The sequence below is a fragment of the Oncorhynchus kisutch genome, linkage group LG18 (genome assembly GCF_002021735.2).
Source record: "Oncorhynchus kisutch isolate 150728-3 linkage group LG18, Okis_V2, whole genome shotgun sequence".
NCBI classification, from domain to species: Eukaryota; Metazoa; Chordata; class Actinopteri; order Salmoniformes; family Salmonidae; genus Oncorhynchus; species Oncorhynchus kisutch.
This window is the reverse complement of record NC_034191.2, coordinates 28,258,876-28,281,226: the sequence shown is the minus strand read 5'-3', so window position 1 is coordinate 28,281,226 and position 22,351 is coordinate 28,258,876. Positions and strand designations below refer to the sequence as shown.

At 43.2% G+C, this 22,351-nt stretch overlaps 1 protein-coding gene across 1 annotated transcript in view; it reads left to right on the top strand.

Moving 5' to 3' along the window:
• The window catches only part of pitpnm3 (PITPNM family member 3), a 137,237-nt gene that overhangs the window by 9,843 nt on the left and 105,043 nt on the right, over nucleotides 1–22,351 (top strand). The window contains exon 2 of the mRNA XM_031796225.1: nucleotides 17,276–17,371. Within this exon, the coding sequence (XP_031652085.1) occupies nucleotides 17,276–17,371 (96 nt within the window). The remainder of the gene's footprint in view (nucleotides 1–17,275; nucleotides 17,372–22,351) is intronic.

The following is a 22,351-nucleotide window of genomic DNA, read 5'->3' as shown; positions in this document are numbered from 1 at the left end:
CACTGATCATCCCCAAAGCCAACACCTCCTTTTGCCACCTTTCCTTCCAGTTCTCTGCTGCCAATGACTGGAACGAATTGCAAAAATTGCCAAAGCTGGAGACTTATATTTTTATCACTAACTTTAAACATCAGCTATCTGAGCAGCTAACCGATCGCTGCAGTTGTACATACCCCATCTGTAAATAGCCCACACAATCTACCTACCTCATCCCCATATTGTTTTTATTTACTTTTCTGCTCTCTTGCTCACCAGTATTTCTACTTGCACATCACCATCTGTTCATCTTTCACTCCAGTGTTAATTTGCTAAATTGTAATTACTTCGCTATTATGGCCTATTTATTGCCTTAAGGAATAATGGTCTGGGGCTGTTTTTCATGGTTTGGGCTAGGCCCCTTACTTCCAGTGAAGGGAAATCTTAACGCTACAGCATTAAATGACATTCTAGACGATTCTGTGTTTCCAACTTTGTGGCAACAGTTTGAGGAAGGCCCTTTCCTGTTTCAGAATGACAATGTCCCCATGCACAAAGCGGGGTCCATACAGAAATTGTTTGTCGAGATCGGTGTGGAAGAACTTAACTGGCATGCACAAAGCCCTGACCTCAACCCTATTGAACACCTTTGGGATGAATTGGAACGCCGACTGTGAGCCAGAGCTAATCACCCAACATCAGTGCTCGACCTCATTAATTCCCTTGTGGCTGAATGGAAGCAAGTCCCTGCAGTAATGTTCCAACATCTAGTGGAAAGCCGAGTGGAGGCTGTTATAGCTGCAAAGGGGGGATCAATTCCATATTAATGCCCATGATTTTGGAATGAGATGTTTGACGAACAGGTGACCACATACTTTTGGTCATGTAGTGTTGTTTTTGGGTGAAATTTTCTTTAATAGGCTAAATGTATTGTGTTTCAAAAGTGATATTGGATCGTGTTTGGTTGTCAAAGCAGCAAAATATCAACATTTGTAGGAGATTTATGTTCTGTTTGGATAGTTCCATCTCTGTTATGTGCCTTTTACTGAGGAGTGGCTTCCGTCTGGCCACTCTACCATAAAGGCCTGATTGGTGGAGTGCTGCAGAGATGGTTGTCCTTCTAGAAGGTTCTCCCATCTCCACAGAGGAACTCTGGAGCTCTTTCAGAATGACCATCGAGTTCTTCGTCACCTCACTGACCAAGGTCCTTCTCCCCCGATTGCTCAATTTGGCCGGGCGGCCAGCTATCGAAAGAGTATTGGTGGTTCCAAACTTCTTCCATTGAAGAATGATGGAGGCCACTGTGTTTTTGGGGACCTTCAATGCTGCAGATGTTTTTTGGTACCCTTCCACAGATCTGTGCCTCACCACAATCCTGTCTCAGAGCTCTACGGACAACTCCTTCAACCTTATGGCTTGATTTTTGCTCTGACATGCACTGTCAACTATCAACTGTTGTAATGTAACAAAATGTGGAAATAGTCAAGGAGTCTGAATACTTTCCGAATGCACTGTATGTAATGTGACTTAGTCTGGCTTTAATTCCAGTTTGTCTACAAATTAATAGGACTAAATCAAATCAAACTTTAAATGCATTTAGTCCTATTCTTTAACTTAGATTTTTGGTCGAGATAGAGATGTGAATCCAACATATAAATTATTAATTTATAGACAAACTGCAATTAAAGCCAGACTGCCATTGGCACATATGGAACTATCCAAGCAGAAGATGAATCTCTTTCAAATGTTGATATTTTGGTACATTCACAACCAAACACAATCCAATTTCACTTTTGAAATACAATACATTTGGCCTATTAAATGGAAATTCCACCCAAAAACTATATTTTGGTATTTGTTTAATTAGTCCATTGTTGATATAGTCCCAAAATGATTTGCATATCAGCAATCAAGTTTTCAAGATGTATAACTTTCAAAATACAGAAATACAGTCTATATTAACTGGAATTAAAGCCAGACTAAGTCATTGGCACAGATGGAACTATCCAAGAAGAAGATACATCTTCAAATGTTGATATTTGGTGTGATAAAGTATGGTCATATTTCATTTGCTCTGTGAAACAGCCTTTGGAAGGACTTTGATAGCAATAGTGAATATATTTATTTTTAAGTGGAGATCTCTCAACAACCATTCTCACAATAGCACATTGGTAATAGTCAGTACAATTATCAAAGCTAAGTAGGGCTTGGTTAAAACCCTGGATGGGAGACTAAAGCGTAGCTATGGATAGATCAGTTTTCCACTAGGATGTGCTGCCCAGCCTATATATTTTTTTCCTATATTGGAAATAACATTGAAGATCTGACATTGTTTTAAAGGTACAAATTCAACATATTTTATACAAAGTTTGTCTATGTTGAAATTTGGTTACGATAGTAACATTATGTTGTGGTTGAAATGTCACCTTCAAAACAACAGTTTACTTCGTTGCCTTTTTTCAAATCCTTTGTTTTTTCCACGTCACAATACATTGACAAATTACATTGAATCAACGTTGAGTGAACCATTGTGTGCCCAGTGCAAAGGCCATTATCCAACTGATTCGTTTCTACCTCGATGAAAGTCTAAACATAGCCGTGCTTTTCAGCTTCATGTACCGGTAAATTGAACTGGTCACAGTTGAATTGTTTACATTTTTGGTTGATTATTATGTCTGAATCTCAAAGGCTTTTGTCAGTCCGCAGACAAATAAGCACAGAGACACCAGACAGTCCTTGTCTTCTGTGATTCCTGTTCGTAACACAACCCTGTAAGACCATTTCACTGTTAATGAAAAGTTTAAGAGGCGAGATGGTGATTATCACAGAAATGACGGTTGAGCAGACAAGTAGCCTTTGTCCTCAGAACTCATTTGAGAAAGTAAGCAGTGCCATCAATAACCCAGACAAACACATTCCCTAGATAACATTGTTTTCTGCATTAATGGCTTCGGCTGACATCGTTACTGTAATTATCTGATAGTTTTGTTCCTTCATTTATTTTCAGGCATACTCATAATAAACTCTGCTTATTGATAAGATCCAAATTGAAAGCGGAAGAAGAATCAAGACCAATGATTGCAGTTGAATAAATTAATTTAGAAAGTAATTACGTAGTTTGGTTAATTCTGTATATCTTCTCTGGCAGCTTTGCTGTGTGATGGGCTGAATAATATTAGTGACATTCCTCTGTTCTTCTCAGTCCTCAAACATGTCTTCAGTTTCTCAAACAGCTACCAGCTGCCAACCTGACTGGCTGACAGTGGACTGAAGGACTCAAGGATATTCAGAGACTTGTCCCGAAGCCACTCCTATGTTGTCTTGGCTGTATGCTTTGGGTCGTTGTCCTATTGGAAGGTGAACCTTCGCCCCAGTCTGAGGTCCTGAGCGCTCTGGAGCATGTTTTCATTAAGGATCTATCTCTGTACTTTGCTCCGATCATATTTCCCCCGATCCTGACTAGTCTCCCAGTCCCTGCCGCTGAAAAACATCCCACAGCATGATGCTGCCACCACCATGCTTCACCGTAGGGATGGTGCCAGGTTTCCTCCAGACGTGACGCTTGGCATTCAGACCAGAGAATCTTGTTTCTCATGGTCGGAGAGTCTTTAGGTGCCTTTTGGAAAACTCCAAGTGGACTGTCATGTGCCTTTTACTGAGGAGTGGCTTCCGTCCGGCCACTCTGCCATAAAGGCCTGATTGGTGGAGTGCTGCATAGATGGTTGTCCTTCTGGAAGGTTCTACCATCTCCACAGAGGAACTCTGGAGCTCTTTCAGAGTGACCATCGGGTTTTTGGTCACCTCCCTGACCAAGGCCCTTCTCCCCCGATTGCTCAATTTGGCCGGGTGGCCAGCTCTAGGAAGAGTATTGGTGGTTCCAAACTTCCTCCATTTAAGAATGATGGAGGTCTCCGTGTTCTTGGGGACCTTCAATGCTGCAGACATTTTGGTACACTTCCCCAGATCTGTGCCTCGACACAATCCTGTCTCAGAACTCTACGGACAATTCCTTCAACCTTATGGCTTGATTTTTGCTTTGACATGCATCGTCAACTGTCAAAACGTAACAAAACGAGGAAATAGTCAAGTGGTCTGTATATGTAATGTGCAGCTGCTTTAACTTGTAACTTCGATGAGGGGAGGCAGTGATACCCCCCCATCGCCTTCCTCTCTCTCTCTCGCTCTTTCTCGTACCTTAGAGGGAGAACTCAGTCTCACAACCACTCATGTTTGCTACTTCAATCACTACGTTGTTGCCAGAAAAATGATAGATATGCCTGGCTGACTCTCTACCAACAAATTACAATGCCAAACAGTTTACGTGTTACCTTTTTGATACATTTTCACAATTATTGTTTCCATGTATTATTTATGTATGTTTTGCAACCTCATGTAAGCCCTCAAATAGCTCTATTGTCCATGGAATATTTGAGCCATGAAGACATTTGTCATTTTCCAATAACTGACGGTTATCATCTAATGTTACAATCTTATGTCGCATCAGTGAAATCTTAGGTGTATTCTATACAGCAATGCTGCCAAGTGCTCAACAGGCTGCGGCAGCATAGTGTTTCCTAAACTCTACTCAGGCGTGTGATAATAAATTCAGACCCTAACCTCAGTTATTTATTCAAGCATGCTAAATAGTGTTAATTAGAATTTAATGGCTGTTTGTCATGAGGAAGCACAGGCACTGGGTTGTCGAGCACTGTCTGTATACCTAACCGGGAGCCTGAAGCTGGTTGGCTGGGGAGGGAGGGAGGGAGGGAGGGAGGGAGGGAGGGAGGGAGGGAGGGAGGGAGGGAGGGAGGGAGGGAGGGAGGGAGGGAGGGAGGGAGGGAGGGAGGGAGGGAGGGAGGGAGGGAGGGAGGGAGGGAGGGAGGGAGCAAGAGATAGCTAGATAGATAGATAGATAGATAGATAGATAGATAGATAGATAGATAGATAGATAGATAGATAGATAGATAGATAGATAGATAGATAGATAGATAGATAGATAGATAGATAGATAGATACATAGATACATAGATACATAGATACATAGATACATAGATACATAGATAGATAGAACAGCACTTTACAGTAGCAGCCTTGGGATAGACGTGGCTTTTTTAGTAACATTTTAGAGGAAGGGTTTTTATCATTCCCATGTTAGTCTCTCTCAAATATCTTCAATATGGACCACAGATGCTGGTGGTTACTTACCGATAAGGGAATATACTTTAGAGTATGTCTGTAATGCCTTTTGGATTACTTCATCGCCTACATAAGCTCACTAATGCCGCTCATTTCATTTAAAAACTACTTGAGCAATTTCTCCCCACTCTCACTCTTGATATGCGTCATCAGAGGAAAAAAGTCTATGTTGAAATCCTGGTCCTGTGCCATAGTCCTGTGCCATATTATACACTCACAGTCCCTCCTCCCCCATTAGATGTGGCCATCAGGCATCATGCTAAAGCAGGAGGGGAGGTCTGATAGGTCTGTTGTCAGAGCTAAGCTATAGAGCAGACCTCTGCACACTCTCTGCCCCTCACTGGGCTGTCATTTGTCAATGTAAAACTCACTACCACTGACCCTGCCTATGTCTGTAGTGAACCTCAGCACTGACGTACAGTATGTGACCTTTGCTAGGTAGGGAGAAGTCCGGGCAGTATACTGTAGGTATTGAGTGAGATTTTTTATCAAATGGCAGATTAAGCAGGTTACTATATAAAGACGTGTGTGCATTCTGCTGTCTCCCTGGAACTGCAAAGCAAACTATTATCAAAACAAAAGTATCTACAGGGATGAGATCTTGCGGGTGTGTGGGTATTCCATGTGGAAGGTTACAACTGAGCGATTTAGCACATTTGATGGAGAGGACACTCTCCTCCCCTGTACCCCAGACCTCTCTTTTGCACAATTTTTCTTTGGCCGTGGAAATTGATTTGAATTGTGTGTTAAAATGGGATTTAATAAATCAGAAGATGTTAATGAGTATGTCCAATCCACAGAAGACCGGATGGCTCTCCTCATTATTTACCTTTGCCCCCCTCCGGTCGAGCCTGGTTGCAAGTCTGTCTCTGTTCTTTTGCCAACTCATTGTATTGTCATGTGAATTGACAATTTCCCCCTCTACAAATCACAGTTACAAATCACAGAGTCAGAGCACATTCATACAAACTGTATTCTACATATTACACCCTGTTTGTGTGGGATTCAATACATGTCCAGTCGACATGTGAACCAGACCCAAGTGCTCTTTCTACTGGGAGAACTCCCATGTACCATTTTTGTGTGGACTTCTTTAGTCTTTACTATGGTGAACTCTATTATAAAGAAGAGACTGTGAGTGAATCCCATTGAAATAATAATACAATACAAAGTGCATCTCCCAAAGCTCTTCACATATTATTGAGCTCTATTTATATGAATCTATCTTTATTTGTTTGTAAATCTTCTCCAACTTCTTGTTTTACATCTGATGATAGGGACCAACAAAAGTCATACGGATATACTGAATATACAGTACCAGTCAAAAGTTTGGACACACCTAAGGTTTTTCTTCATTTTACTATTTTCCTCATGGTGTAAAAATTGTGAAGACATCAAAACTATGAAATAACACATGGAATCATGTGGTAACCAAAAAAGTGTTAAATAAATCAAAATATATTTTATATTTGAGATTCTTCAAAGTAGCCACCCTTTTCCTTGATGACAGCTTTGCACACTCTTGCCATTCTCTCAACCAGCTTCATGAGGTAGTCACCTGGAATGCATTTCAATTTTTATTTTTTATTTTATTTTTATTTCACCTTTATTTAACCAGGTAGGCTAGTTGAGAACAAGTTCTCATTTGCAACTGCGACCTGGCCAAGATAAAGCATAGCAGTGTGAGCATACAACAAAGAGTTACACATGGAGTAAACAAATTAACAAGTCAATAACACAGTAGAAAACAAAGGGGGGGTCTATATACAAAAGGCATGAGGAGGTAGGCAAATAATTACAATTTTGCAGATTTACACTGGAGTGATAAATGATCAGATGGTCATGTACAGGTAGAGATATTGGTGTGCAGAAGAGCAGAAAAGTAAATGAATAAAAACAGTATGGGGATGAGGTAGGTGAAAAGGGTGGGCTATTTACCAATAGACTATGTACAGCTGCAGCGATCGGTTAGCTGCTCAGATAGCTGATGTTTGAAGTTGGTGAGGGAGATAAAAGTCTCCAACTTCAGCGATTTTTGCAATTCGTTCCAGTCACAGGCAGCAGAGTACTGGAACGAAAGGCGGCCAAATGAGGTGTTGGCTTTAGGGATGATCAGTGAGATACACCTGCTGGAGCGCGTGCTACGGATGGATGTTGCCATCGTGACCAGTGAGCTGAGATAAGGCGGAGCTTTACCTAGCATAGACTTGTAGATGACCTGGAGCCAGTGGGTCTGGCGACGAATATGTAGCGAGGGACAGCCGACTAGAGCATACAAGTCGCAGTGGTGGGTGGTATAAGGTGCTTTAGTGACAAAACGGATGGCACTGTGATAGACTGCATCCAGTTTGCTGAGTAGAGTGTTGGAAGCCATTTTGTAGATGACATCGCCGAAGTGGAGGATCGGTAGGATAGTCAGTTTTACTAGGGTAAGCTTGGCGGCGTGAGTGAAGGAGGCTTTGTTGCGGAATAGAAAGCCGACTCTTGATTTGGACTATTAACAGGTGTGCCTGGTTAAAAGTTCATTTGTGGAATTTATTTCCTTCTTAATGTGTTGTAACCCAATTGTGACAAGGTAGGGGTGGTATACAGGAGATAGCCCTATTTGGTAAAAGACTAAGTCCATATTATGGCAAGAACAGCTCAAATAAGCAAAAAGAAACTACAGTCCATCATTACTTTAAGACATGAAGGTCAGTAAATCCAGAAAATGTTCTTAATGTGCAGTCGCAAAAAACATCAAGTGCTATGATGAAACTGGCTCTCATGAGGACCACCACAGGAAAGGAAGACCCAGAGTTACCTCTGCTGCAGAGGATAAGTTCATTAGAGTTACCAGCCTCAGAAATCGGCAATTAACTACACCTCAGATTGTAGCCCAAATAAATGTTTCACAGAGTTCAAGTAACAGACACATCTCAGACACATCTCAACATCAACTGTTCAGAAGAGACTGTGTGAATCAGGCCTTCATGGTCAAATTGCTGCAAAGAAACCACTACTAAAGGACATCAATAAGAGGAAGAGACTTGTTTGGGCCAAGAAACACAAGCAATGGACATTAGACCGGTGGAAATCTGTCCCTTGGTCTGAGGAGTACAAATGTGCGATTTTTGGTTCCAACCGCCATGTGTTTGTGAGACGCAGAGTAGGTGAACAGATTATCTCTGCATGTGTGGTTCTCACTGTGAAATATGGCGGAGAAGGTGTAATTGTGTGTGGGTGGTTTACTGGTAACACTGTCAGTGATTTATTTAGAATTCAAGGAACACTTAACCAGCATGGCTACCACAGCATTCTGCAGCGATACGCCATCCCATCTGGTTTACACTTAGCGAGACTGTCATTTGTTTTTCAACAGGACAATGATGCAAAACACACCTCCAGGCTGTGTAAGGGTTATTTGACCAAGAAGGAGAGTGATGGAGTGCTGCATCAGATGACCTGGCCTCCACAATCACCGACCACAACCCAATTGAGATGGTTTGGGATGAGTTGGACCGCTGAGTGAAGGAAAAGCAGCCAACAAGTGCTCAGCATATGCGGGAACTCCTTCAAGACTGTTAGAAAAGCATTCCAGGTGAAGCTGTTTGAGAGAATGCCAATAGTGTGCAAAGCTGTCATCAAGGCAAAGGGTGGCTACTTTGAAGAATCTAAAATATATTTTTGATTTGTTTAACACTTTTTTGATTACTACATGATTCCATGTGTTATTTCATAGTGTTGATGTCCACTATTATTCTACAATGTAGAAAATAGTCCAAATAAAGAAAACCCCTTGAATGAGGTGTGTCCAAATGCTTGATTGTGTAAATGAGTTATTGAATGTATAGAGTAATTAGATTTAAAGGAAATCACTCAGAATACATTACAGAATAGTGTAAATATGTCAGGTGTTTGGTTAATGCCCCTATTTGCAGTCACTATCAATTACTCATTAGGACATAGTTAGTATTTACATTTTCATCATCAGAGTGTCCCAAATGGCATCCTATTCTCTATATTGTGCACTACTTTTGACCAGGGCCCATATGGTGTGTCTCCATACACTCGGCTGTAAACAAATGTAGTCCAATGAAATGAACCAGGGTGAACACCTGAAAACCCATTTTCAGTAAGTATTAGCTGTGACAACTCCAAACCCAAACAATGCAGTAATTCATGTAGGACTAAAACTAACATAAGGTAGAACAAAAACACGCAATAAATAGAAATAAGAGGAACATGAGAAAGTAAGTAAGCATACTATATATATGGTCAGTCAGATCTTGTAGCCTATTTACAATGTGCAGTGATACTGGAGTAATAGAGGTAGATACTGTATGTATAGAGGTAAGGTGACTAGGCATCAGGATATATGAAAAACACAGTAGCAGCAAACTATATGATGATTGTATGTGAGTCGGTGTGGGAAGAGTCAGTATAAATGTATGTGCATATTATGTGTGTGTGAATAAATTATGAAGTGGGTGTTTGTGCATGTGTGTTGGAGTATCAGTGTGAGTGTGTAGGGTCCTGTGAGTGCATAGAGACAGTGCAAAAAGTAAATTCAAGGGTCCTGTCGTGAAAGGTGCTGGCCTAGCCCAGGCTGTGGTTGAGCATAGACTAACCTATCCTCCATTTCATGACTCTAATAGAGAACTCCAACGGTTGAGACACCCATTCCTCAATGAGATATTAACAGTGAAAACATTTGACCTGATGGAGTCCTGTAAAGAAATGAAAAGCTCATTAATTCCTGTGTAGCGATGAGGAGAAGTGGGCCGTAGGAGAGAGAGAGAGAGAGAGACGGAGAGAGTGAAAACAGTGAGGGCAGAGAAGGTGCCATGGTAATGGAAGCCATGAACTCAGCGTTTCAACATCCAGTATGGTACTCTGCAAATGTCCTCTGGAAGTAGATAATATAGGAAGGGATGGAGGGATGAGGGTATGAAAAGAGCTGAGATCAAACATAAGCAGCCTGGTGTTGTTGTGTTGTGGAGTAAAGGCTCTTAGATTCTCAGACACTGGCTCTCTGTGTGTAGAGTCGGGAAAGCTCACACAACTCAATTAGGTGACATTTTTCTCTCCCATTGCAGTTCTCTGGAGGTTAGCGCAATGGAACAATTTACTTTGTCACTTTCACTTGTCATTGATCTTGTTTGAATTCAATAGTACTTAAAGGAAGAATCGTTGGTTGTCTGAAAGTCATTTCTAATGAACGTTATTGACTTTATCTGGCATTACTTTATAACACTGATCTTAGAAGAACAGAGCTTTAGGGATCTCTCTAAATACTCCCTCTTTCTAGTCCTGAAGAATGGGAATTTGAGGAACTCACTGGCATTCATACTTTTCTCATGATATCTGTGTAATACACCATATGTGAACTGATTGCCCCCCATCTATCTTCAGAGCTCGTGCTGCTAGGCAACCTAAACTGGAACATGCTTAACACCCCAGCCATCCTACAATCTAAGCTTGATGCCCTCAATCTCACACAAATGATTAATGAACCTATCAGGTACCACCCCAAAGCCGTAAACACGGGCACCATCATAGATATCATCCTAACCAACTTGCCCTCTAAATACGCAACTTTTCAGGGAAGCTAGAAACCAATATACACAGGCAGTTAAAAAAGCCAAGGCTAGCTTTTTCAAGCAGAAATCTGCTTCCTGCAACACAAACTCAAAAACGTTCTGGGACACTTATTCTCCAAGGACTTCATACTTTTCTCATGATATCTGTGTAATACACCATATGTGAACTGATTGCCCCCCATCTATCTTCAGAGCTCGTGCTGCTAGGCAACCTAAACTGGAACATGCTTAACACCCCAGCCATCCTACAATCTAAGCTTGATGCCCTCAATCTCACACAAATTATTAATGAACCTATCAGGTACCACCCCAAATCCGTAAACACGGGCACCATCATAGATATCATCCTAACCGACTTGCCCTCTAAATACGCAACTTTTCAGGGAAGCTAGAAACCAATATACACATGCAGTTAAAAAAGCCAAGGCTAGCTTTTTCAAGCAGAAATCTGCTTCCTGCAACACAAACTCAAAAACGGAGAATAAGAACACCTCCCCCCAACTGCCCACTGCACTGAGGATAGGAAACACTGTCACCACTGATAAATCCACTATAATTGAGAATTTCAATAAGCATTTTTCTACGGCTGGCCATGCTTTCCACCTGGCTACCCCTACCCCGGTCAACAGCACTGCACACCCCACAGCAACTCGCCCAAGCCTTCCCCATTTCTCCTTCTCCCAAATCCAGTCAGCTGATGTTCTGAAAAAGCTGCAAAATCTGGACTCCTACAAATCAGACAATCTGGACCCTTTCTTTCTAAAATTATCTGCCGAAATTGTTGCAACCCCTATTACTAGCCTGTTCAACCTCTCTTTCGTGTCATATGAGATTCCCAAAGATTGGAAAGCAGCTGCGGTCACCCCCCTCTTCAAAGGTGGCAACACTCTTGACCCAAACTGCTACAGATCTAAATCTAGGTCCATTAACTTCCGGCGCCGACAGAGATGGCCGCCTCGCTTCGCGTTCCTAGGAAACTATGCAATTTTTTGTTTTTTTACATGTTATTTCTTACATTAGTACCCCAGGTCATCTTAGGTTTCATTACATACAGTCGAGAAGAACTACTGAATATAAGAGCAGAGTCAACTCACCATCAGTACGACCAAGAATGTGACTTTCGCGAAGCGGATCCTGTGTTCTGCCTTTCACCCAGGACAACGGAATGGATCCCAGCCGGCGACCCAAAAAAACGACTTCGTAAAAGAGGGAAACGAAGCGGTCTTCTGGTCAGACTCCGGAGACGGGCACATCGTGCACCACTCCCTAGTATACTTCTCGCCAATGTCCAGTCTCTTGACAACAAGGTTGATGAAATCCGAGCAAGGGTAGCATTCCAGAGGGACATCAGAGACTGTAATGTTCTTTGCTTCACGGAAACATGGCTCACTGGAGAGACGCTATCGGAGTCAGTGCAGCCAGCTGGTTTCTCCACACATCGCGCGACAGAAACAAACATCTTTCTGGTAAGAAGAGTGGCGGGGGTGTATGCCTTATGGCTAACGAGACGTGGTGTGGTCACAAAAACATACAGGAACTCAAGTCCTTCTGTTCACCTGATTTAGAATTCTTCACAATCAAATGTCGACCGCATTATCTACCAAGGGAATTCTCTTCGATTATAATCACAGCCGTATATATTCCCCCCCAAGCAGACACATCGATGGCTCTGAACAAACTTTATTTAACTCTTTGCAAACTGGAATCCATACATCCTGAGGCTGCATTCATTGTAGCTGGGGATTTTAACAAGGCTAATCTGAAAACGAGACTCCCTAAATTGTATCAGCATATCGATTGCGCAACCAGGGCTGGCAAAACCTTGGATCATTGCTATTCTAACTTCCGCGACGCATATAAGGCCCTGCCCCGCCCTCCTTTCGGAAAAGCTGACCACGACTCCATTTTGTTGATCCCTGCCTACAGACAGAGACTAAAACAAGAAGCTCCCGCGCTCAGGTCTGTTCAACGCTGGTCCAACCAATCTGATTCCACGCTTCAAGACTGCTTCGATCACGTGGACTGGGATATGTTCCGCATTGCGTCCAAGAACAACATTGACGAATACGCTGATTCAGTGAGCGAGTTCATTAGAAAGTGCATTGACGATGTTATACCCACAGCAACGATTAAAACATTCCCAAACCAGAAACCGTGGATTGATGGCAGCATTCGCGAAAAACTGAAAGCGCGAACCACTGCTTTTAACCAGGGCAAGGTGACCGGAAACATGACCGAATACAAACAGTGTAGCTATTCCCTCCGCAAGGCAATCAAACAAGCTAAGCGTCAGTATAGAGACAAAGTAGAATCTCAATTCAACGGCTCAGACACAAGAGGTATGTGGCAGGGTCTACAGTCAATCACGGATTACAAAAAGAAAACCAGCCCCGTCACAGACCAGGATGTCTTGCTCCCAGGCAGACTAAATAACTTTTTTGCCCGCTTTGAGGACAATACAGTGCCACTGACACGGCCTGCAACCAAAACATGTGGACTCTCCTTCACTGCTGCCGAGGTGAGGAAAACATTTAAACGTGTTAACCCTCGCAAGGCTGCAGGCCCAGACGGCATCCCCAGCCGCGCCCTCAGATCATGCGCAGACCAGCTGGCTGGTGTGTTTACGGACATATTCAATCAATCCCTATCCCAGTCTGCTGTTCCCACATGCTTCAAGAGGGCCACCATTGTTCCTGTTCCCAAGAAAGCTAAGGTAACTGAGCTAAATGACTACCGCCCCGTAGCACTCACTTCCGTCATCATGAAGTGCTTTGAGAGACTAGTCAAGGACCATATTAACTCCACCCTACCTGACACGCTAGACCCACTCCAATTTGCTTACCGCCCAAATAGGTCCACAGACGATGCAATCTCAACCACACTGCACACTGCCCTAACCCTTCTGGACAAGAGGAATACCTATGTGAGAATGCTGTTTATGCTGTTCAAACTCAACACTGGGGCCCCACAAGGGTGCGTTCTGAGCCCTCTCCTGTACTCCCTGTTCACCCACGACTGCGTGGCCACGCACGCCTCCAACTCAATCATCAAGTTTGCGGACGACACAACAGTGGTAGGCTTGATTACCAACAACGACGAGACGGCCTACAGGGAGGAGGTGAGGGCCCTCGGAGTGTGGTGTCAGGAAAATAACCTCACACTCAACGTCAACAAAACTAAGGAGATGATTGTGGACTTCAGGAAACAGCAGAGGGAACACCCCCCTATCCACATCGATGGAACAGTAGTGGAGAGGGTAGTAAGTTTTAAGTTCCTCGGCATACACATCACAGACAAACTGAATTGGTCTACCCACACAGACAGCATCGTGAAGAAGGCGCCGCAGCGCCTCGTCAACCTCAGGAGGCTGAAGAAATTTGGCTTGTCACCAAAAGCACTCACAAACTTCTACAGATGCACAATCGAGAGCATCCTGGCGGGCTGTATCACTGCCTGGTACGGCAACTGCTCCGCCCACAACCGTAAGGCTCTCCAAAGGGTAGTGAGGTCTGCACAACGCATCACCGGGGGCAAACTACCTGCCCTCCAGGACACCTACACCACCCGATGTAACAGGAAGGCCATAAAGATCATCAAGGACAACAACCACCCGAGCCACTGCCTGTTCACCCCGCTATCATCCAGAAGGCGAGGTCAGTACAGGTGCATCAAAGCTGGGACCGAGAGACTGAAAAACAGCTTCTATCTCAAGGCCATCAGACTGTTAAACAGCCACCACTAACATTGAGTGGCTGCTGCCAACACACTGACTCAACTCCAGCCACTTTAATAATGGGAATTGATGGGAAATTATGTAAAATATATCACTAGCCACTTTAAACAATGCAACCTAATTTAATGTTTACATACCCTACATTATTCATCTCATATGTATATACTGTACTCTATATCATCTACTGCATCTTTATGTAATACATGTATCACTAGCCACTTTAACTATGCCACTTTGTTTACATACTCATCTCATATGTATATACTGTACTCGATACCATCTACTGTATCTTGCCTATGCCGCTCTGTACCATCACTCATTCATATATCTTTATGTACATATTCTTTATCCCCCTACACTTGTGTGTATAAGACAGTAGTTTGGGAATTGTTAGTTAGATTACTTGTTGGTTATTACTGCATTGTCAGAACTAGAAGCACAAGCATTTCGCTACACTCGCATTAACATCTGCTAACCATGTGTATGTGACAAATAACATTTGATTTGATTTGATCTATCCTACCCTGCCTTTCTATGGTCTTCGAAAGCCAAGTCAACAAACAGATTACCAACCATTTCGAATCCCACCATACCTTCACCGCTATGTAATCAGGTTTCAGAGCTGGTCATGGGTGCACCTCAGCCACGCTCAAGGTCCTAAACGATATCTTAACCGCCATCGATAAGAAACAATACTGTGCAGCCGTATTCATTGATCTGGCCAAGGCTTTCGACTCTGTCAATCACCACATCCTCATCGGCAGACTCGATAGCCTTGGTTTCTCAAATGATTGCCTCGCCTGGTTCACCAACTACTTCTCTGATAGAGTTCAGTGTGTCAAATCGGAGGGCCTGTTGTCCAGGCCTCTGGCAGTCTCTATAGTCCACTCTTTTCCGCTTCAACTGATTTTGGTTAAATCTTCAAATTAAAACGTGTATTTATTTTGGTGTTCAGAAGTGCAATGGTTTCACAGTATTTCTTATACACATGGATTGGTTGTACAGGTAGTGTACAGGTAGGCTACTGTATGTTGGCATATTCATCAAAATTATTCATGTTTGTCTGGGCCTCTGGCAGTCTCTATGCCTCAGGGTTAAATTCTTGGACCGACTCTCTTCTCTGTATACATCAATGATGTCGCTCTTGCTGCTGGTGAGTCTCTGATCCACCTCTACGCAGACGACACCATTCTGTATACTTCCGGCCCTTCTTTGGACACTGTGTTAACAATCCTCCAGACGAGCTTCAATGCCATACAACACTCCTTCTGTGGCCTCCAATTGCTCTTAAATACAAGTAAAACTAAATGCATGCTCTTCAACCGATCGCTGCCTGCACCTGCCCGCCCGTCCAACATCACTACTCTGGACGGTTCTGACTTAGAATATGTGGACAACTACAAATACCTAGGTGTCTGGTTAGACTGTAAACTCTCCTTCCAGACTCACATCAAACACCTCCAATCCAAAGTTAAATCTAGAATTGGCTTCCTATTTCGCAACAAAGCATCCTTCACTCATGCTACCAAACATACCCTTGTAAAACTGACCGTCCTACCGATCCTCGACTTCGGCGATGTCATTTACATTTCCGCTTTGTCAACAAAGCCCCATATACTACCCACCACTGCGACCTGTACGCTCTTGTTGGCTGGCCCTCGCTTCATACTCGTCGCCAAACCCTCTGGCTCCAGGTCATCTACAAGACCCTGCTAGGTAAAGCTCCCCCTTATCTCAGCTCCCTGGTCACCATAGCAGCACCCACCTGTAGCACGCGCTCCAGCAAGTATATCTATCTGGTCACCTCCAAAACCAATTCTTCCTTTGGCCGCCTCTCCTTCCAGTTCTCTGCTGCCAATGACTGGAACGAACTGCAAAAATCTCTGAAACTGGAAACACTTATCCCCTCACTAGCTTTAAGCACCAGCTGTCAGAGCAGCTCACATATTACTGCACCTGTACATAGCCCATCTATAATTTAGCCCAAACAACTACCTCTCCCCCTACTGTATTTATTTATTTATTTTGCTCCTTTGCACCCCATTATTTCTATCTCTGCCTTGCACATTCTTCCACTGCAAATCTACCATTCCAGTGTTTTACTTGCTATATTGTATTTACTTCGCCACCATGGCATTTTTTTTGCCTTTACCTCCCTTATCTCACCTCATTTGCTCACATCGTATATATTTTTCTACTGTATTATTGACTGTGCGTTGGTTTTACTCCATGTGTAACTCTGTGTTGTTGTATATGTCTAACTGCTTTGCTTTATCTTGGCCAGGTCGAAATTGTAAATGAGAACTTGTTCTCAACTTGCCTGGTTAAATAAATGTGAAATAAATAAATAAAAACACTAAAGATTGATTCAATATCTCAGGTATTGGGTGTTGTTCAGTGTTGTTGAGGGACAGTAGCCTGCCTAGATATGGAGCCACCCTCTCCAATGTTTTATGGTTAATAGAGAATATGAGCTGGCTAACCTCTGAACTCAATTGGTTTGCTTCAGAGCCTTATATTTCTTTATATGAGCCCCCTTCAAAATAGGGCTCTGGTTTGCTTGATTTGTACTCTGTAACACTGGAGGCCAATGGAGCCTCTCTGCCCAAGGCCCTACAAGCTAATGCAATTGTTCTGCTGCCGTTTATAGACAGATAATGCACTTGAAGCTGAAGGAAAAACCTATAGATTCACATAATTAATTTGTCCTTGAATAATGACATGATGCCGCACATAGACATTTCTCCTGACATAGAACTTGATATGTTTTTCTCTTTCTACCCCTCAGCCGCTTCCCGTCAGCACAGTGCCTCCCACTGGCGGATGCAGGACATTGCACAGGAGTCTGTTGACAGCTCAGATGAGGAGTTTTTCGATGCCAGAGGTTAGTTTCATTTTTTCCTTTGATAACACCCAGAGAGCTTAGTTCAACTCTCTCTCTCTTTCCTGTCTTTCTTCCTCTCTCATCTTCGCCTTATCTCTCTTCCTTTGTGAGCACCCTGAAAAGTGCCTTATCCCATCACATGGGTCCGATTGGGCTTACATGTCTGCCAGGCTAATATATTCTCAGGCTTCCTCACAGGTCTTTTGAACAGTGAAAGGGGAAATCATTTGAACTGTAATGCAAGAATCACACATCACCAGGGAATTTGCATGCAGCTTGGGATACGGTCAGGGGAGCTATTTAACGTGGGTCAATGATTTCTGTTTTGATTGATTGGAGAGAAGTCTATCTCCAGGCTAAGAGAGAGGCTGATTGCTAATGCTAGACCCCCGGTGGGAAGATAGAGGCGAAGGAAGGTGACTCAGTTGTATAACAGTAATGGTTGCTGATCTCTGTTGAGTGGATTCCCTACAGGAACGCCGTAGTAACAGGTGTGTTGTTGCTCTTAACACCAGGCTTTCACACAGTAGGCTCATGGTGAAAATCGTAGGTGGTCTGGAACTATTGTCCCTGTCTGAAATGGAGAGCATCTATTGCATGTTGCTTGTATGCTCTGTCCTGACAGCTTTGTCCAACCAAATGTATTTTTCCTTGTTAACTAATTTCCCTCTAGATCAATACATCTCCAGTCCTTAGTTGTACCTATGTAGTGCACTATATAGGGAATATGGCGTCATTTGGAACGCCTCAATGGAACCTGAGGAAGATAAATCATGTCCTGGATGCGACCCAAGACGCTCTCTGTACCTCTTGTGGAAACGCTAGGGACAAATGTAATCGGTGCTTGTGCCGGTTTATCATTTCTAAGCACAGAGGATATTTCTCCCGGTGAGGTCATCCTGGCAGTCTCCATCTGCTGTGTCTGTAGTCTAAGAATAGCCCTGTGATTAAGCAGATAATCATCATTAGAGGTGGTAGTTAAAGTGTAAAATATGATAAGCGCTTTGGAAGTGAGAGGCTTTACAGGAAGGGAAATCCTCATGGAGCACAACACACACACACACACATGCACACACACACACACACACACACACACACACACACACACACACACACACACACACACACACACACACACACACACACACACACACACACACACACACGCACACACACACACACACACACACACACACACACACACACACACGGATCACCACGTCATCACATCAGTAGCATGGGCCTTTAACCGTATTTTAATATAACAGCCAGGGAAATGCGTCATCATGCATGCCTTGTTTATGATCAATCATTTATATGGTTGTATCTGTCGTTTAGGAATAGTGGTAGCATTATTCGGCAGGTTTCAGTTGGTTTGTTCCTATAAAGGATTCTATGTTCCCAGGGAGATAAGCTATCACGCCCACTGGGGTAACTGAAAATGTTAATTACGCAGAGTCTTTGCTTCAAGCGCTTTTCTTTTAGAGAGATGGATAAGGGAGATTACGTCAATCCAATTCTACAGTATCTTAACACATTTAATCCAAATGTATTATTAACTTGCCTAGTTAAAGGTTAAAAAAAACAACTAAAAAAACATCACATTTCTGTCATCTTGTGTAACACAATGACCAAAATAGCAGCACATTATTCAAATAAACAGATTTATCTAGCCTCAACACAGTTCCACTTCTCCTGGTGTCACTGCACAGCTTGCCTCAGTGACAGACAACAGAGACCACACTCCTCGTGTCAAGGCTCAGAGGAAGACCCAGACAGTTTCGAAGTAACAAAAGTTTATTACAAAAACAGGGGGGCAGGCAAATGACAGGTCAAGGGCAGGCAGAGGTCGGTAGTCCAGAGCAGAGTCTGAAAGGTACAGAACGGCAGGCAGGCTCAGGGTCAGGGCAGGCAGAGGTCGGTAGTCCAGAGCAGAGTCTGAAAGGTACAGAACAGCAGGCAGGCTCAGGGTCAGGGCAGGCATATACAAAGCACCCCAGCCTTCCCCCCGTCACCGCATCAGCGATTATTGGACTCACCTGGACTCAATCACCTCTGTCATTACCTTCCCTATATCTGTCTGGTCCCCCGCTCTGTTCCCTGCCTCAGCATTAATTGTTGTTTGTCGTTGTTTACCCGCGTGCTGACGCTGTTTCTGTTTTGTTACCTGTCTGTTCCTGAATAAATGTTGACTCCCCGTACCTGCTTCTCAAAATCCGGCGTCAGTCGTTGTGTGTGTGTGTGTGTGTAACTGTGTGTGTCTATGTGTGTGTGTGTGTTTGTGTGTGTTATCACCTAAGTGGTGTGAATGCACCCTGAGTAATTAAACACAATTCACTGTCAAACCGTGAACAAATCTGACTGACGCTAATTAATAGTGCACTGGAGTATGCAGCTTGTGTGCATGCACACATACCCGTTTGTACACACCCACACACATCTACACACATATTTGGTTGTCACGTATGAGACATGTGCTGTGCACACCTCATCACTGTGCGGTGCCACAGAGCAGAACTGTCTGAGAAATATATTCCATCTGACAGCCAGAGTCACTAGGGTAAGGATCCCATGTGGCCTATAAAGTGTAACAGATTTACCCTGGCACCCCCATATCGTTCCCGCTCACTTTTTCACTTTTTTTCTCTTATTATTATGGGGGGGGGGGGGGGGGGGTTGTCTTCATGAGAAGCATAATAATGGGTTTTGAACAAAGATCCACAACAAAACAGACAAGCTCACACTGCATTATTCTAATGTCTTGTACTGCTTTGGGTTGTGTCCCTTTCCCTATGCAAACAGAATGGAGTTTGAAGTTATTGCAGTTGGAGAATGAACTGGTAACTCTCAACTACCTGCATGTTTCCACATCAATCTTTCATGAGTTCTCATTCATATATAATGAGGGGTTTCTGGCCCACCACACAACAGGGGATTTCAATTAAAAAGTCCAGATGTTAGCGCCCGCCGTCAGCTGAATTGGGGAAAGTGCCAGCCAGTTGTTCTCTGAGGCTTTTCATCTCTGGATGTCATTATACTGTAGTCTTTTGATTGGTCTGTGCTTTTGCAGCATTGCGGCTCACCAATCGCGCCTCATCCCGTAGTCTTTGATTGATGCATAATATTGGAATAGCTTTGTGGCCGCCCGCCTGTTGTTTTTGAAGCATTAAAGTGTGATGGGAAAAACCTTGGAGAAACCTTTCAAGCTTATATAAAAGCTTCCCTACCTCAATCAATGAAACAAATATAACCCCTTACGCAGAAACTATTTTGTGTTCATAACAGCATTATCAGTGTAGTATATTCATGAAAATATCAAGAGGGAGAGAGGATGAAGTTGTTTTGGGGTGATTGATAATAATGCCCTCTTGGGAATAAGATCTTTCAAAAATAAACCACAGCAAGCTAATAAAATGGTGGTAAAATGTCCTGAGATTTGAAGAGATGGACTTGCTCTTAACAGGAGGGATGGATGGCTCTAAAAGTTGTATTCTTAGGAGCATGTAATTAAGTAATGTCAGAACAACTTGTTTTCTCCTGAAATAATCATACTTTTAGGGAGAGGGAGAGAGAGCAAGAGAGAGAGAGAGATGAATTAAGAGGGAGGGAGAGGGGAAGGGAGTAAGAGAGAGAGGAGACAGAGAGAGAGATGAATTAAGAGGGAGGGAGAGGGGAAGGGAGTAAGAGAGACAGAGAGAGAGAGATGGGGAAGATAATGTTTGAGAGAGAAATGAAGAGGGAGGGAAAGACTAAGACAGAGAGAGAGACAGAGAGAGAGAGATGGAGATGATAACGTTTGAGAGAGAAATGAAGAGGGAGTGAGTGAGTAAGAGATAGAGAGAGTGGGGGTGTACTGTATTATACCACTAAAGCCATCACGATGAGCTCCTGGGAGTTAGGATGATTTCAGGATGACTAATGCCGTCACCCACGCCATAAAGCTCCAGACCAGTAAAACCACAAGAACGTATTAAACTGGCACAAATATCCAGTGGTGGAAAAGTACCCAATTGTCAGACTTGAGTAAAAGTAAAGATACCTTAATAGAGAATGACTTCAGTAAAAGTGAAAATCACCCAGTAAAATACTACTTATCAGACCACTGCAAATCTACCAAGACCTGGCCGTCCCTCTAAACTTTCAGCTCATACAAGGAGAAGACTGATCAGAGATGCAGCCAAGAGGCCCATGATCACTCTGGATGAACTGCAGAGATCTACAGCTGAGGTGGGAGACTCTGTCCATAGGACAACAATCAGTCGTATATTGCACAAATCTGGCCTTTATGGAAGAGTGGCAAGAAGAAAGCCATTTCTTAAAGATATCCATAAAAAGTGTTGTTTAAAGTTTGCCACAAGCCACCTGGGAGACACACCAAACATGTGGAAGAAGGTGCTCTGGTCATATGAAACCAAAATTGAACTTTTTGGCAACAATGCAAAATGTTATGTTTGGCGTAAAAGCAACACAGCTCATCACCCTGAACACACCATCCCCACTGTCAAACATGGTGGTGGCAGCATCATGGTTTGGGCCTGCTTTTCTTCAGCAGGGACAGGGAAGATGGTTAAAATTGTTGGGAAGATGGATGGAGCCAAATACAGGACCATTCTGGAAGAAAACCTGATGGAGTCTGCAAAAGACCTGAGACTGGGACGGAGATTTGTCTTCCAACAAGACAATGATCCAAAACATAAAGCAAAATCTACAATGGAATGGTTCAAAAATAAACATATCCAGGTGTTAGAATGGCCAAGTCAAAGTCCAGACCTGAATCCAATCGAGAATCTGTGGAAAGAACTGAAAACTGCTGTTCACAAATGCTCTCCATCCAACCTCACTGAGCTCGAGCTGTTTTGCAAGGAGGAATGGGAAAAAATTTCAGTCTCTCGATGTGCAAAACTGATAGAGTCATACCCCAAGCGACTTACAGCTGTAATCGCAGCAAAAGGTGGCGCTACAAAGTATTAACTTAAGGGG